The sequence below is a fragment of the Myxine glutinosa genome, chromosome 4, assembly GCF_964187855.1.
Source record: "Myxine glutinosa chromosome 4, kmMyxGlut1.1, whole genome shotgun sequence".
NCBI lineage: Eukaryota > Metazoa > Chordata > Myxini > Myxiniformes > Myxinidae > Myxine > Myxine glutinosa.
The window spans coordinates 12,946,952-12,963,051 of record NC_136264.1 but is presented as its reverse complement, the minus strand read 5'-3'; the positions used below and the strand labels follow the sequence as shown (position 1 = coordinate 12,963,051).

The window sequence follows — 16,100 nt, the reverse complement described above, 5'->3', positions numbered from 1 at the left end:
TTGGCGGCAGGAAGGGCATCCGGCTGTAAAACATTGCTTCAAAAAAGGGGACCAAGGTGCCCAAAAAAGGCCAACCCCTGCTCTGTGGGGGAAAATGGCCTCTAAAGGCAGTTCTTTCTTTACACACACACACACACACACACACACACACACACACACACACACACACACACACACACACACACACACTTCAACTAGTTATTGGCATCAAAACCTTTCCATGCCGTCATGTCTTTCAGGGTGTAAATACCTTGTAATCATAAGATAATTCATTAAATCTGGATATAAAATGGTTGAAAAGTTTGTCTCTCTTCTCGACCTAGTATTCAGCAATTCATCCAGGTCTGTGATACCGCTAACCTCGTGTTGTCTTATTTTTATTTTTACCTTTTTATTTTTATGTTGAAGGCTCCAGTCATGGACGAAATAGTCCTCAATGAGGAACCACCTTTAGAGGCCATTTTTCCCCGCAGAGCAGGGGTTGGCCTTTTTCGGGCACCGTGGTCCCCTTTTTGAAGCAATGTTTTATGGCCGGATGCCCTTCCTGCCACCAACCCTGTTGGTCGCCTCTTGCGACACACAGGAAATTACCAGTGAACTGGTGCTCAATTTCCCGACCTCGGAAGGATGACAGGCTGAGTCAACCCCCCTGGCGTTAATTCAGTGATCGACCGGGATTCAAACCCATGATCCCAGGATCCCGGCACCCTAACCGCTAAGCCAACACCAGGGTTATCAACTTAGGAGTTATCAACCAGGCTTTTCAACAACACCTTACCAATAGGCCAGGCCATAAAATATCTGCATTAATAAATGTGAGGAAAAATAAATAAAAGAGAGAGAATGTAAAGGTGAGGAGTGAAACTGAGTAGGAAAAGTGTGAGATGTTTGTTTCCAAGAAAGAGAGATTGACGCTAGCCCGGTAGATATAGTTTGAGTGAGACAAAGTAAGACCAGCAATCCTGATAGGGAGAGTGTAAGATGGTTCCGGGCATCACTTTACCAGTAGTGCTCTCTGAGCTCTGAGCGGTTGCTGTCGACAACTTACGACCTAAAAAATTCTAGAATACCTTAAAAAACCTTCAACCAAGTTATTATAATACCGCTCCTGAGACAAACTGTCCAACGTATCGACATATCCAAGGTGTATTCAACATATCCAAGGTGTATTCCTATTTATTTGGCCATGAAAGCATACAAAACACAACTCAACCGGTCATGAATGTGGGAGTTAATTATTATTTATTTTTAACTCAACTGGACTATGTCCAGCTGAGTTTTTGTCGACACCCAGTGTCCGTCGTCCGTTTGTCTGTCTGTCTGTCGTCTTTTTTTTTTTTTTTTTTGTATACTGAATCGAGGCTCGTGAAAGAGCTAACATTTATTTCACAAACAAATCAACCGGACAAACAAAATATACAAAAAGAGGGAGCGGAAGACAAGATGGGGAGAGAAGGGGAAGCACACAACCACAACATTTGAGAGCAGGGAGAAGTGTGGGAGGGAGAGGGCTTGGGGGCAGGAGGCGTGGGAAGGGGGGGGGGGGGTGGGAGAAGTATAAAACACAAGGGGACCGAAATTAGCGGGGGTAGAAAAGATCAAGGTTTTGGATGGGGGAGGATAAGAGATGGTGGTGAACAGCTGTTTTAAAGACCTGGAGGGTGGAGTGGGATTGAAGAGAGTGAGGGAGTTTGTTCCAGAGGCGGGAGAAAAGAGGAATGAAGGAGTGAAGGTGAGCAGAAAGTCTTGATTTTGGCAGTTTAACCATAAGAGGGTTGCAGGCAGATCTTGTGCGACCTGTAGGAATATTTGGGGGACAGAGCCCAGAGAGGGCTGGGGGGGCAAGGCCAGAGAGGAGTCGGTAGAAGACGAAAAGACCACCAACCTGCCTGCGGTGAGTGAGTGAAAGGCCCTTGGAGTTAGCTTCATCGCGGGAGATTCCAATGATTCTGAACGCTTTGGTTTCAACAGCGTGAAGACGGGCTAGGTGTGAGGCAGGAGCACCAGACCAGAGGGGAGAGCAGTATTCCATAGAGCTGCGGATGAAAGCCTTGTATGTGGTGAGGAGCTCAGGTGTGCCAAGGAAGGACTTCGCACGACGGAGGATGCCCAGTCGGCGACTGGCTTTGGAGGCCAGATTTGAAATGTGGTTTTCCCAGGAAAGATCATGGCAAATAGTGAGACCCAAAAGCTTGAGTGACAGAACTTCTTGGAGAGGATTATTCAGAAAGTGGATGGGAGGGTTTTCCAGTCGGTCTTTTCGGAGAGACATCGTAAGAGTGTGAGATTTATCAGGATTGAAAGACATGTTCCATTTGTTTGCCCAGTCTGTGATTTTGTCCAGGTCTGCAGAGAGTGAGGAGGCTGCAGACTGCCGATCTGAGGGATGAGGAATGGAGCGACAGAGAGTAGAGTCATCAGCAAAGAGATAGAGAGGATTTTCAAGAGAGTCAGAGAGATCATTGATGAAGACCAGAAAAAGCACAGGGCGTTGGATATATATATCTTGCCCAGAACAGGGCCCAGAACACTACCTTGGGGAACTCCAGCCTGAACAGGAAGAGGAGATGAGAGAAACCCATTCAGGGCCACACGTTGACTATGACCAGAGAGGAAGTCTGCCAGCCATGCGTGGAGATTTCCATGGATACCAAAGGAGGAGAGTTTGGTGAGCAGAGCAGGGTGCCAGACCGTATCGAAGGCACGTGAAATGTCAAGGGAGACGGCTCTAATTTCCTGTTTGGCGTTGAGGACCTCCATCCATTGTTGAGAAAGCAGAAGCAGCATGTCCAGAGGAGAGTGACCAGGTCTGAAACCAAATTGATGATCAGAGATCAAGCCATTGGAGAAGAGGAAAGATTTCATATCTGAAGCAATGATGGATTCCATGACTTTGCTGATAATTGGGAGAAGGCTGATTGGTCTGTAGTTGCTGGGATCTGTTTTGCACCTTTTTTGTGCAAAGCGGTGATGTTGGCTGATTTCCAAGCAGATGGCAGATGACCTTGAGCAAAAGAGAGGGTGAAGAGAACAGAAAGAGGGAGTGAAAGAGCGGAAGCACATGATTTTAGGACCCGTGGGCTGATGCCGTCAGGACCAGTTGCAGAATCAGAGTCGAGGGTTGACAGAAACTTTTCCACCTTGTCAGGAGGAAAGGACACAGAGTCCAGGAGCAGCTGGGTACGACTGGGTACGGTGGGTACAGAGAGGGATGGGTTTGGGACACAAGATTTAGAGGTAAACACAGAGTTGAGGCATTCAGCTTTTTCACTTGCGGAGTCAGCCGTTAAGCCGTTTGAGGTGAGGTAGGGGATGGAGGGGGAACAAACACCAGAAACAGATTTGACCAGACGCCACCAGGATTTGGAAGAGGGAGACAGATAAGAGAGTTCGGTCTTGAGAACGGTGAGATATTGTTTCCTGGCTCTTCTGAGGGTGGACACACACTTGTTTCGGGCTTTGTGAAAGGAAATGAGATTTCCTTCCGTTGGATTTGCTTTGCAGGAGACGAAAGCAAGTTGTTTCAGGGCAACAGCCTCACCACAAGATTCCGTGTACCATGGACGGGAGGAAGGGTATGACAACTGAAGACGAGATGGGATAAATCTGTGCATGAGAGTGAGAGCAATTTACTTTGAAAGAATTCCCAGGATGAGTTGATGTCAGAGGCGGTAGAGATGGGAGACCAGTCCAGATGATTGATGGCTGCTTGAAGACCGTGCCAGTTGGCCTGAGTGAAATGCCAGACTCGTCGACGCTGAGGAGGCTCTCAGAATGGTCAGAGAGATGTCCACTTTGACAAGCACATGATCAGATGAGCCGATTGGAGCAGAAGAAGAGCAGCAGACATGTTCAGGGAAGTTTGTCATAACCAAATCCAGAAGAGAAGATGCTCCGTTGACTGAGATCCGGGTCGGGAAATTGACAGATTGTGTCAGTTCCAGTGAGTCGCTGAAGTCCTTTGCTGAAGAGCCATGGCTGGTGAGAGAGGTACCCACACCCAGCCAACTGGCATGGTGACAATTGAAATCACCACATATGAGGAAGAGAGAGTTGGGATGGGTAGATAGAAGTTCGTCCATATTATCAGACAGCGAGATGTAGATGGAGTCATCGCTGTTTGGTGGACGGTACAACACACATATGAACAAAAGGTGGGAGCGAAGGGGAAGCCGTAGCCAAAGGTATTCCTGGGGATGAGGTGGAGAGAGGGCAGTGGAGGGCGAGTGAGGAAGAGAGTTTTTTATAAAGATAGCAACTCCACCTCCAGGACGAGGCTCAGGTCTATCATACCGAAGGAGGGAGTAACCTGGGAGAGATACCAAGGCATCAGAGACATCATGAAGGAGGAAAGTTTCTGTTAAGCAGATCACATCTGGTTTGTCAGAAGCAACCTGTATGGAGAGATCAGTCAAGTTTGAGCAAAGGCCCCGGATGTTTGAGGTCCATACCGTTAATGAAGAGGAAGGGGGAGCATCGGGTCCAGAACAGGGGGGGGGGGGGGGGAGGGGTAGGGTAAGATGTGGAAGAGGAGGAAGAGGTAGGGAGAGCTGTTGAAGGTGTGTCAGAGATTTCAGAGATTTCAGAATAGCTTGGAGAAAGGGAAGAATGGGGCGGACAAAAGGTTTGATGGAGATTGGGTGAGGCACAGTGAGGTGTTATTTGAGGAGGGGGAAGAGCGAGGCAGAAGGTTGGGGGAGATGAAGGTGAAAGTTGGAAGGGGGAAGAAGCAGGGAGGATGCTTTGAGGAGGAGGGGTTAGAGGGGAGTCTAGGAGGGGAGGAGCGAGGGAGAGTCTCGGAGGGGAGGGGTGTGGGGGGAGTTTAGGAGGGAGGGGAGGGAAGGGGCAAGGGGGGAGATTTGAAAGGGATGGGTGATGGGGAGGATTTGGAGGGGAGGGGTGAGATTGGATTTTGAAAAGTGTACGATTCATGGGAAACGAACATTTTTTGCAAAATGAGTTTGAGACCTTCGAGTCAAAAATACGTTTGAGGACACTGAAGGAGGGGTGGAGTTCTGGATAGTTTAGGGAATGTAGAAAGGAGGAACTGTAAGAGATGGTATTATATATATTTTTTGGAATGAATAGATTTGGTGAGCAAGACGAAAGCATCCTTTTGTAGGAAAAGAAGAAAAGGGTGTTATAATATATGAGAGAAAATAGTTGTTCAGGGGAGAGATTATACATTTCTAACCACGTGATCGCGTGATCGCGAACGAAGAACGAACGAACAAAAAAGAACAACAAATAAACGAATAAGACCTGGGAAGGAAATATTTTTTTGGGTTTTTTTTTTTTGAGTAGAGATATTAAACAAGGAGGTATGGGGTGAACGACTGTGACGAAACAGAGAACGAAAATAATTGCAGCGCATTCGACGAATCGCTGAGAGAAAAACAAAACCACAAGGTCGGAGACGGTACGGTAGCCTAAGCCTACGAGTACTAGGCCGCAGAATACTCGATACGCATTAACCGACGATTGTGTATACATGTACGAAAAATTAGCACCGAAAATTTTCCAAAAGATACGCTGTGGGTACATACACCGAAAGATAGATACAGTCTCGACAAAAACACAATTGAGAAGGATCACTTAGCTTCGAAAGCGTGAGCGCATGGAACAGCTTCGAAAAGATGTGACCTCGCCGTGATCTCGCGAGATCTCCTCAAAACAGCACTCTGTAAACAATTGGACGTCTACGCTCTAAAAGTCACAAATATTGATTAAATTTGATGAAACTTGTTATGCAGCATCTTTAAGACATAAGACTTGAGACATAAGACATCTTTAAGACTAGTTTGGGATTGCATTTGGGCATTGCACGCCCAAAAATGGTCGCGGCAGGGCGGCCATATTGAAAAATCAATTTTTGTCAATTTGGTACTTCCTAATGCAGCTAGAAGGCTGAAACTTGGTGTGTAGATGGTATGTAACAAACCTCAACACATATAATAAATTCAAGTCTGAAATCTGAGAAAAGTAATTGTAGTTTTACTTTTCATGCCTCACTTAAAACTCAATTTTTTCTAGTTTCCTGTTTAAACATGACATACCTTCAACGTTACTGTACCTCTTTAGCACATATAAACTATATAGTTTGTGGTTCTATTATGCATATTCTAACCATATTGATATAGACCAGTTGAGTTCAGGTTCCCTGGAACCTCTAGTTATTAACTGTTGTCGAGCTAAGCTCTGCCTCCGATGGAGTGACGTGCCGGAGTGCTGCTCCGGTAGGACTACACCCCTGGACAGCATTGAAACCTGAACGAAGAATTCAAGTGTAGGCGTGTAACATACATGAAGTCTCTTCTCGTGGTTCACAGTGAGGGTCCATCAGTCCCTTCACTTATATGGCAGACACCTGGGGATGTGTTCCATCGGCAGAGACCTGGGAAAATTGTCACAATAACGAGCAAGCATGAGAGCAAGTTCTGAGGCACACTCCTTCAAGACACGAGGAGGGATGCCATCTTGTCTGTTTGCCTTGCTTGTGTCCAGAGAGGGGAGTACTTTTTGACTGCATGAAAATAGATCATTGGGATTGGTAAGGGATGCATCAGAGGGAGATGGAATATTAGAATCATCCAGTGAGGAGAAAATAGAACCAAATAGAGTTGCTTCATACCCTCGGACCCTGCTATTCGCAGGGGGATACGTTCCTGGAAAATCCGCGAATAGCGAAACCATGAACAGCAGGGCATTGTTTCAATGGAAAAATGGGGGATAGGTTCCCGAGTCACGAAAATTCACGAATGGCGAGGCAAAATTCACAAATGGTCAGGCAAATCCAGAGAATGTCGACGATAGTCCGCGAAGGTCGATGAAACTCCCGCAAATGGCGAGGCAAATCCCCAAATGTTGACGATAATCCGCGAAGGTTTTATATATACCGTATGTCAAGCTAACGGCTCGTGAATTTTTTTTTGCGCCCCTGAAAAACCGCGAATTCGTGGAACACGGCCGCAAATAGAAAAAAAAAAACGCGAATTCACGAGACTTTTACGCGAATAGAGAAACCGGTCACATTTTATCACCCGTGAATATGCGGAATCCATGAATAGCGGGGTCCGACTGTACATACCATGCATAACATAACATACTGTTACGGTTTTCCGCCGCCCTTCTTACCCTTACCAAGGGAGGATTAAGCCCCTTGTTCTTTCTGGGCCTGGCGTAACCGAGAGACTTGAAACGCCTCTTCCGGGCAAGCGCAAGGTAGGGTTTCGGGACCAAGTCTCGCTCGTACCTAAATACCCGCGCCGCCACGGAAGCGGGGAACCAATCCTCGCACGAGCCACGTGTAATTTGAGTACACCGAGCGGATTGCGTACCACGTGGTCCGTGCAGTCACCATTAAATATTGGACCCCGATTCGAGCGGTTCTATTCGGACCACGCTTAGTCAATGGTGGAAATCACAAGAACAATCGAATGGAAGGAAGAACACAGGTTTCATTATTATTCCCAATATTATGTACAATGATCGGTAGAAGCAGAGACACAGAGCAGAACTTAAGCAGTCTTATTCTTAAAAATTGCCAGACTCGGGCCCGTTCACACTCACACAGGGAATTGCAGGCAGGATGATGTTCAGGCCAAACGCGCCGACGTGGTCGTCCAGGAACGGCCCCGTCCGGCTCTCCACGGTCCCAGCACGTCCCGCGAAGAAGGCAAGCAGGCGGTGGAAGGATCCTCGTAGCGCGTCTCCCGAACAAAAGCAGATGATGAGGCAGGAAGGCAAAGTACGTGTCTCTCAGCGCGGCTGGCGGTTCCACAGCTCGTTCAATAACCAGCGCGCCGTCACTCGCGTAACTCAATGCACTATATCGGCTCGGCTTCAAGCTCAACCGAGCATCACTTTCATATGAGCGCGTATCTTGGTTCATGCGCGTCTTTCGCCGATCCCGTATCTTTCAAAGTCTTCTACTGCTGACTGCGCTCCTTCAACTTCTCACTCAATGCCAACTCAGTCCTCATACCTCAATTGCTGGTGGGGGCTTTGCGCAACTGCTTATATCGACACGCCCTGAACCTCCTCGAACCTTCCAACTACGCCATGTGACGCAGTGCTGCCGCCACACCCTGTGAGCCCTGATTGGCGGCTCGCGCTTACCGTCAGCTTCTTCACCGCCCTCATTCGGTCCCTGCTCGACTTGCCAGGCCGGCCTCGTTTTCATTCGCGCCAAAAAGCCAAAGGCAGCACAAAGAAGCATGAGGTAAGGGAGGCGCGGGATAAGGCAATGGAAGTACGAGAAGGACCTATTCTCCTTACTCTACTCAACGCAGAACTAACACAGGAAAAGGACTATGCTCACAAATACTAAGAGATAACCACTATCGCGAGGCTACATGTTGTTTGTGTGACTAACTATGAGGGGGAAATTTAACCTTTATTATACAAAACTCAAAACCGCAACAATACTATTACGTTTGTGGGGGTAGATTAAGGAAAACCCATCGTAAAGGTAGGATTGTATAATTATAGCATGAACCATGGATGCGTAGGAGAAATCTCGATGTACCTAAGTAGGGAGACTGTAGCTTCAGATTGTTTATGTGTCTTCACATGTGGGGTGAAGCAGTGATAATATAATTATTTAGGGATTAAGGTTAGTTTTCCCCAGGATGTGATTTCCCTCTGTGACCTTCCCTTTACGTTTTACATTTACAAGGCCGGCCATGCAAAACCTCCGTTTAACGACAACCGCCGACGGAACCCGAACATTGTCGAACGGACTACGCTCTGCCTCTAAAGGACCATAGGAAACGGGCCCACGCCCCTTAGGGACATGATTAGCCCAGAGGTTGTGGGCGGGGTGAACTGGGAGGGACTTTGGTGATTGGCTCTGAAGAGGAGGAAGAAGAGCGTGTCTCTCGCTTTCTCTCTCTCTCTCTCTCTCTCTCGCTCTCTCTCTCGCTCTCTCTCTCTCTCTCTCTCTCTCCCTCGCTCAGCTGGTTCTTGCTTGGAGAAGGAGCCATTTTGTTCTAATCGTGGACGATTGTGTGCTGACTGAAGGCACGTTTTGGGAAGCGAGGAGCTCTTTGCCGCGTCAGCAGTGTTTTGCAGGAGGTTTTGGACGACTGCTGGGCTCTTGGAAGCTGAAGGCCGCGTTGCACTTGACGGTAGAGAATCGAAAGGAAGCCGTCTAATTTGCTCGCCTCACGCTTGTAGTGCCTTCGACACGCGGTGTTCGACGCCGCCATTTTGGAGCGCTTCCCACGCGTGTGGCTAACCTAGTTTCCACAGCCGCCAAGGTCCTAAAAGTGCTCATTGGGATGTCAAGCTAAGTGCTGGCCGAAGGGGTTTTATTTTCATTTTATCTTTTGAGAGTGTTTTTGAGACTGTGTGGAGGGTCCCTCAAAATAGGATTTAGTTTTACCTCGGCCTTTATTTTACTTCTTGATTTATTTTCATTAAATCTTATTTGTTGAATTTCCTTGTCGTGTTTACTTGTTTGTCGTTTCGGGATAAAGCCGTGTGTTTCATGAGATAAATACCTCCATCTCTTCCCTCCCACATGCGCTAAAAATAACCGCTATATATTCGGCTGGTCGCCTTGGGAGTGAAACTGTCTCGGCTATTCTTCCAAGGCTGGTCTTAACTAGCTGCAGACAGGACAATACATAACATACATACATACATACATACATACATACATACTAACATAACATACATACATACTAACATAACATACATACATACATACTAAACATGCATACTAACATGACACATACATACATACATACTAACATAACATAACATAACATAACATAAATAGAGATTTGCCGATAACTGGGCCATGTGTAATGAATGCTAAGTCCTATTTTCTTATCTTTATGAAGGAGCTAATGCACATTATCACACAGGCTTGGGAAGGTTATTCATCATGGGAATGCTTCCTGAATTGATATTTGCTTGTGTTATTAAACAGGAATACCATCTGAGTTTAGAACCTTTATTGTCATATAAAGCTGATTGCAGCACAATGTTGCCCTATGTTGCTGTAACTCAAAGTTGGAATTCCAGAATCCATATCAACTTGCCTTTTGTCCTCTGTTATCCTTGTTATTAGCTGTTTATTGACAACGAATGGACCGATCCAGAGAGTGGCCGTACCTTCGCGACATTGAACCCCTCCACGGGCGAAACCATTTGTCAGGTTTCAGAGGCTGATAAGGTTGGTCTCTCCTTCACATTCCACAATGTCTCCCTTCGTCTCCCTTCATCACATTCTACATTGTTTATCTCGTACAATAATTATACTGTTATCACTAATATTAGGGTTGCTGCTCCTTCCTTTCTCTGCTTTATTCATTATGCTTTACAGGTCGATGTAGATCGCGCTGTCAAGGCTGCCAGTCGTGCGTTCCTCCCTGGGTCACCATGGCGACAGATGGACGCCTCAGCCCGCTCGCAGTTGATGCTGCGTCTTGCCGACCTCATCGAGAGGGATAGGCATTACCTGGCGGTAACTTCCGGTGCACACATTACCTGCCCATGCTTGTGTGCAAAGCTAAGCCACAACACAATTTAATTGGCTGAAGAACATTAATAGTATCAAGGAAGAGTTTGACCATTGCTCAAAACTGTTTACCACCAGCATGTCTATTTGGAATTTATTTAATTTTCTATAGTACCCTCAGCAATAACGTTATTTTATTTTTCCATACACATATAAATATACCAAAAACTAGGATATGTATTATTAAAACATTCATTCTTTATTTTCTCCTTCTACATCACCAGATTCACCAGAAGGTTCTTTGTACAACTTAAGCCCAAATGGCAGCCTTTGCACATGTATATTAGCTTTAATGTTGTGCTTCCAACAGTACAACAGCAGGAACCATTCAGAATAAAGCTTTGAAGTTTATATATATATATATATATATATATATATATATATATATATATATATTGTTACGGACGCGGATAAGATGTTACTGGATTTGCCGAGCGGATGGCCGCCGCGCCCGAACAGTTACCCCGACTAACCCGATTCCTGAACGTTGGCCAAAATCGCGCCACAGATATTCAATAGGGAAAAGACAAAGGCGACACAGATGTGAAGAAGAAGAAGGAGCCAAAAAGGTTTGAAATACGATTATTATTTATTACTATTTACAGGATTGAAAGAAACCAAGGATGAAGGAAAGATAAGACAATAAAGCAGAAAGAGGGATGGACCAGAAAGACACAGTGAAAATACTAGCTTATCTATTACAGTCTTACTTAACCCAGGACAGAACAAACGAAGACGGACTCACACGAATGGGGAATGGAGGCAGGAACGATTGGCTGGACCGGGAGGAAGGTTCAGCTCGGACCACAAGCTGGAAGGCTTGGCAGGGCGCACAGCAAGCCGGGCCTCGTCAGGCTGGGAGCGAGCAGGGTGATGTCGTGCACTTCTCTCAAGGCTTCCCCCGCGCTTCTCTCGCGCACTTGTGTTAAAGGCTTCCCCCGCGCTTCTGTCGCACTTGTCTCAAGGCTTCCTTCTCGCTTCTCTTCCCTCCTCGCGCACTTCTCTCTGAAGCTCGTCTCTTTGCAGAACTCAGAACTCATCTCAGGTGGGGGCGTCTCCCATGGGTTATATATAGCCCCACCCTTGAACCTTTTCGAACCTCCCCGATCGCTCTTCCTCCGCCCTCTCAAACCAAACCCCTCGTGCTTGGTTGGTTGTTCGGGGCTAGCTCACTCCTCCCCTCTATGACGAGGTGGAGACACGCCCTTCTTCTCCGAGCCGGAGCACATGGCAATGGCGGCGAATGCAGTTGGCAATCGAGGCTTTGGGAATGGGGCTTTGGGAATGAAAATAAAAGGGGATCTATTTATTTGAATTCGGTGCAATGGAGTGTCAATTAATGGAAGACAAGGCCTTACCCTACTACACAGAATAAGGAAATAACTGTCAACAAGGGGGAAATCTATGATTGGCTAACGTGAGTGCTTATGAAATAACTACGGAACGACCTTTGACCTTTATACACAGACTGGAGGCAGGAGGGCGATATTTTTACAATGTACTATACAATAAAAAACACAATAAAAAAAACACAATCCTCATATCCACAACAATATATATACGTATACATACATTATATTGTCGTGTCTACCCTGTAGTGAAGACCTCAGGGCTACAGATGACCAAACGAGCTTGAACTCAGGCATATACCCAACTATGGCGGTTCATTTTGCACGTGCGGGGGTGGAGGCTTACCTGCACGAATTTCACTAGGTGTCCTCGAACCCACGAACAAATAAACAAGACAGATCACAAGGGATTAAAAATGTAACAAATAAAGGTTTAATGAAAAGAATGCAGGCAATAACAAAACGAAAAGTAAAACCAACTAATTCCTATATTGAGGCACCTCTACTCGGACTCGTATACAACACAAGGGGATGATGGAATAAAAATAAAATGTGGTGTGGTGCGTTGGCCGATACTCCACCTGGCGTCCTTGGCCGGTGTTGGAACCACACAAGATGTCGGCCCATAGCAGCCACCGACCCGTGGAGCGACGGCCAAAGTCCTTCCTCCTCTGATAGTCACGATCCACCGGGCTCCACCACTCGCTTTGCTAGCGTGCACCATTCCATGCGCAGCCGCCTCTGTCAAGGGCACAGGGAGAGAGAGCAAAATGCATCCGCCTTCCATGCAGCCAGGAACGTAGAGAGCACGAATGCGACCGCCTGCAAACAGCTAGGGACAGAAGGAGCAAAGAGATAGATGGCGGTCGCTTCGCCTTTTTGCTCCTGGTGCTTGAGTGTTCGACAATGATGTCGCACTCGCTCCAATCAACGAGCGCCGTTGATTCATCCCAACCAATCGTCCTCCGGGGCATGGCCTCACTGCCACACTTGGCGCCCATGGAGAAAATTTGGCTGGGTGGTGTAGTCGTGTCTGGGTACCGTCGGCGATTATGTTATTTTAATTATGGGCCGGTCGCATGGTTATCAGAGGGTGCTTTATAAGAACGAAGGGAAAAATCAGAAGGGCAATTACATACTGAGAATTTACCCTTATGCCCTAAATAATTAGCATAGCTCCATCCCTCACATGGATACACATAACACTTGCACGGACATCCAACCCGAACTTGGATACATTGAGGTGGCTTCTTCGCTACATTCGGAGCACACTACTCTATACAATTCTACCTCAACTAAGGTATTTCATTACCTACCCCCACACACGTAACAATATATTGTTACGGACACGGCTAAAGATGTTGCTTGACCGAGCGGAATGGCCGCCGTGTTCGCACAGTTTACCCGATTACCCCCAACTCACCCGATTCCACTCGAACGTTGGCCAAATCGCGCTACGCTAAATCAATGATGGAAAGGACACAACGACTGGGATAAATGAAACGACGCAAGGGGTACAGTTCTCAAGACCTCCGGAGGAGGATATAATTAGTGGTGGAGAAAAGGGGTAGATTACAAGGTAGAGTGAGGTAAAAGACACAGAAGAGATAGGCACTTAGATACAATCTTATCTATCCCAGACAGACCACAGACAAACGGAACAAGACTGACTTACACAGGGATTGATGGCAGGGAAGGACAGGCAGTCGATAGCACAAGGTGCACCTTGGCTCAGGGACAGGATAAAGCACGGTCCAGTCCAGAGATGCGGGGAGGTGTCACAGCGCTCGGAGGTGGCGTCCTTCTCTCTCCAAGCTCAGCGCGCATCTGACGTCACCTCCCTTTTCCTGCGCATGCTCAACGGGGAGTCACACGCCCTCGGCTCGTTGGCTCCGCCCCAGATGGGACCGGTCCGCCGCTTCTATTGGGTGCGGGGGTTACCGGGCTCCGCCCTTGACGAAGAGCTGACAGCGAGCCCCTATTTGGTAACCCCGTCGAGCACATGTTCGATGGCGGCTCGTTGGAAAGGCCTGGTGCCCTCCCAACACCCCCTACCAACCAAGCCGGAGTGAGGACGCGCACTCCCCGCGCCGCCGCCGTTGTTGTTGTTGTTGTTGTTGCTGAACCGTGAGGAAGAGCTGCGGGGAGGTATTGGGAGGTCCTAAACTTCCTAACGGTGCCATACAATCACATTCTGGTGCAACGAAGAGTCAGAATTAATGGAAACGAGTCCTTAACTGACATAGACTAAGAATAACTAGCAAGATGTCCTATAGTTGTCTACGTGAGATGCGGTGGACCTGGATGCGACATTTAATGGGGGAAATAGGGGGAGGTCGGGTCTACAGAGTGTTGTTTACAGAAAATGGGACTAGGGAATGGGGGATTGGGGATAGTTGGGAAGTATGGAGGAAATAGGGGAATATTTACAAGCGGATATGGATGGATGCCAATCCCATATCCGCAACATTGCACCCTTCTCTACCTCGGGGCGTACCGACCCGATAAATTTTTACCTACGTTAGTGTGGCACTCAGATGTAGTTCCCTCTACTATTAACTCAACCCTGAGTGCGACAGTTTTACAGATGTTCACAAATGAGTAAATATGTCCCCCTGCGATGTTGCACCCTTCTCCTAACAGAAACACACCCACAGGATAACCGAATCGCGGAAAGCATTCTCAAACTAAACATACAGCCGGTAGGGAGCATTATTTACACAAGACTGATATTTACACTACGATCCAGGACCTGTTCTTTGAGGAACACATGCAGATGTTATGCATAGAGAGAGAGCACGCATGCCAGCATCGATACACCAACCCACGAGTGCCCTGTGGCCCTACGGCCTTTAATAATGTGCAGAGCACCCCGTCCAAGCACCAAAAGCACCACCCCATTATGTACAGTCAGCACCATCCGGTGCACCAATAAAGTGTTCAATAAAAAAAAGGCACAATCAAGTGTCCATGGTCACCGGTGGTGTCGCAGCCGGCCGATGTTCTGCCGCTGGTCTTGCCTTCATGGAGTGCACTTGGCCTTCTGGCTTCTTTAGAAATAAAGAAAGGTGCCAACCGCGTCCATTTCTGAATTGTGGCCGTCAGGGGGCCAACTATAAGTGGTTCACCTGTATGGCATAGGTGCCACGTTGACCCAGAGGTCCATCAACGGGTGGTGCTTGCCCGCAAAAGAACTGCGGTCCATTGTGGGCGGCCACCAAAATTGCGGTCCATATGGTGTATCGATCCAGGCAGCAAGCAGCGGAAGTACAGGCCCACAACTGCAGAGCCAGCACCTCTCTCTCCTCTCTCTATGCCCCAAAGCCAGATCCTCGGAGGTGGGAGACAAAAGAAGACAAGTGAGTAAGGTGGTAAGGGCGCAAAAGTGCACGCAATGCAAGGTAATGCACACTGGGGGCACATGGGAACCAGGTGAGACAGGTACGTTCCTACCGTACGCCCCCCCCCCCCCCCACCAGGTAACCTACATTGCCCCTCCCTTACCCCTTACTGTATCCACAAAACACAACACTACCCATAAACATCTACTTTACACATCAACAAACGTCCCTACTGTCTTCCCCGTTCCTCCCATAAACCAAATTCATCTTCTCTCCCTCCTAACCAATCAAATTTGCCATTTCCAACTCTCATCAAAATTTGCCATCTCCAACTCAACATCAAAATTTGTCATCACCAATTCATCATCAGTCCCTCCTAAGGAGGGAGAGATGGAATCACCCCAATGTCTCATCCACGTCGTGATGCGTCTCACAAATCCACACAGCAATTCTCCTTTCCTGCAACACAGAACAAAGGAACACAGGTGTGGAGTCATCATCATCACCTCAGGTAAGTGGCTGCGTATGGTGCGACAGGTTCATCAATCCTAACTATCTCCTAAATGACTTTAACAACTTTACATTACCCGGGGTCTTTCCCTGCCAATCCATTGGCCAACTTACACTATGGGTTCTAAAAACCAATTCCCATTGACCAAACTGTGGTGCTTCTCAAGTTGGGGTCTCACTCCCCCGATTCATCACTCGGTGCCCCCGCACAATTTCGGTGGCTGGGTCGTGTGACGCTCCCAGTTGGTCCGCCCACCTGCACACCTCCACCACTGTTGTTGCCTACCGAGCTCACCTGCTCCTCACCCTAACCTAACTAACTGGGGAAGGCCCTCTCGCACTCTCACCCCCTCAGTGCCCTCTCTGGCACGG

The 16,100-nt window shown here is 47.6% G+C and overlaps 1 protein-coding gene across 6 annotated transcripts in view; it reads left to right on the top strand.

The window, feature by feature from the left end:
* ALDH2 (aldehyde dehydrogenase 2 family member) overlaps positions 1-16,100 on the top strand; it is a 79,377-nt gene that overhangs the window by 1,748 nt on the left and 61,529 nt on the right. For all 6 annotated transcript variants that reach the window (XM_068111905.2, XM_068111908.2, XM_068111906.2 and 3 more), the window contains exons 3-4: positions 10,079-10,183; positions 10,334-10,474. In XM_068111905.2, the coding sequence (XP_067968006.2) occupies positions 10,079-10,183; positions 10,334-10,474 (246 nt within the window). The remainder of the gene's footprint in view (positions 1-10,078; positions 10,184-10,333; positions 10,475-16,100) is intronic.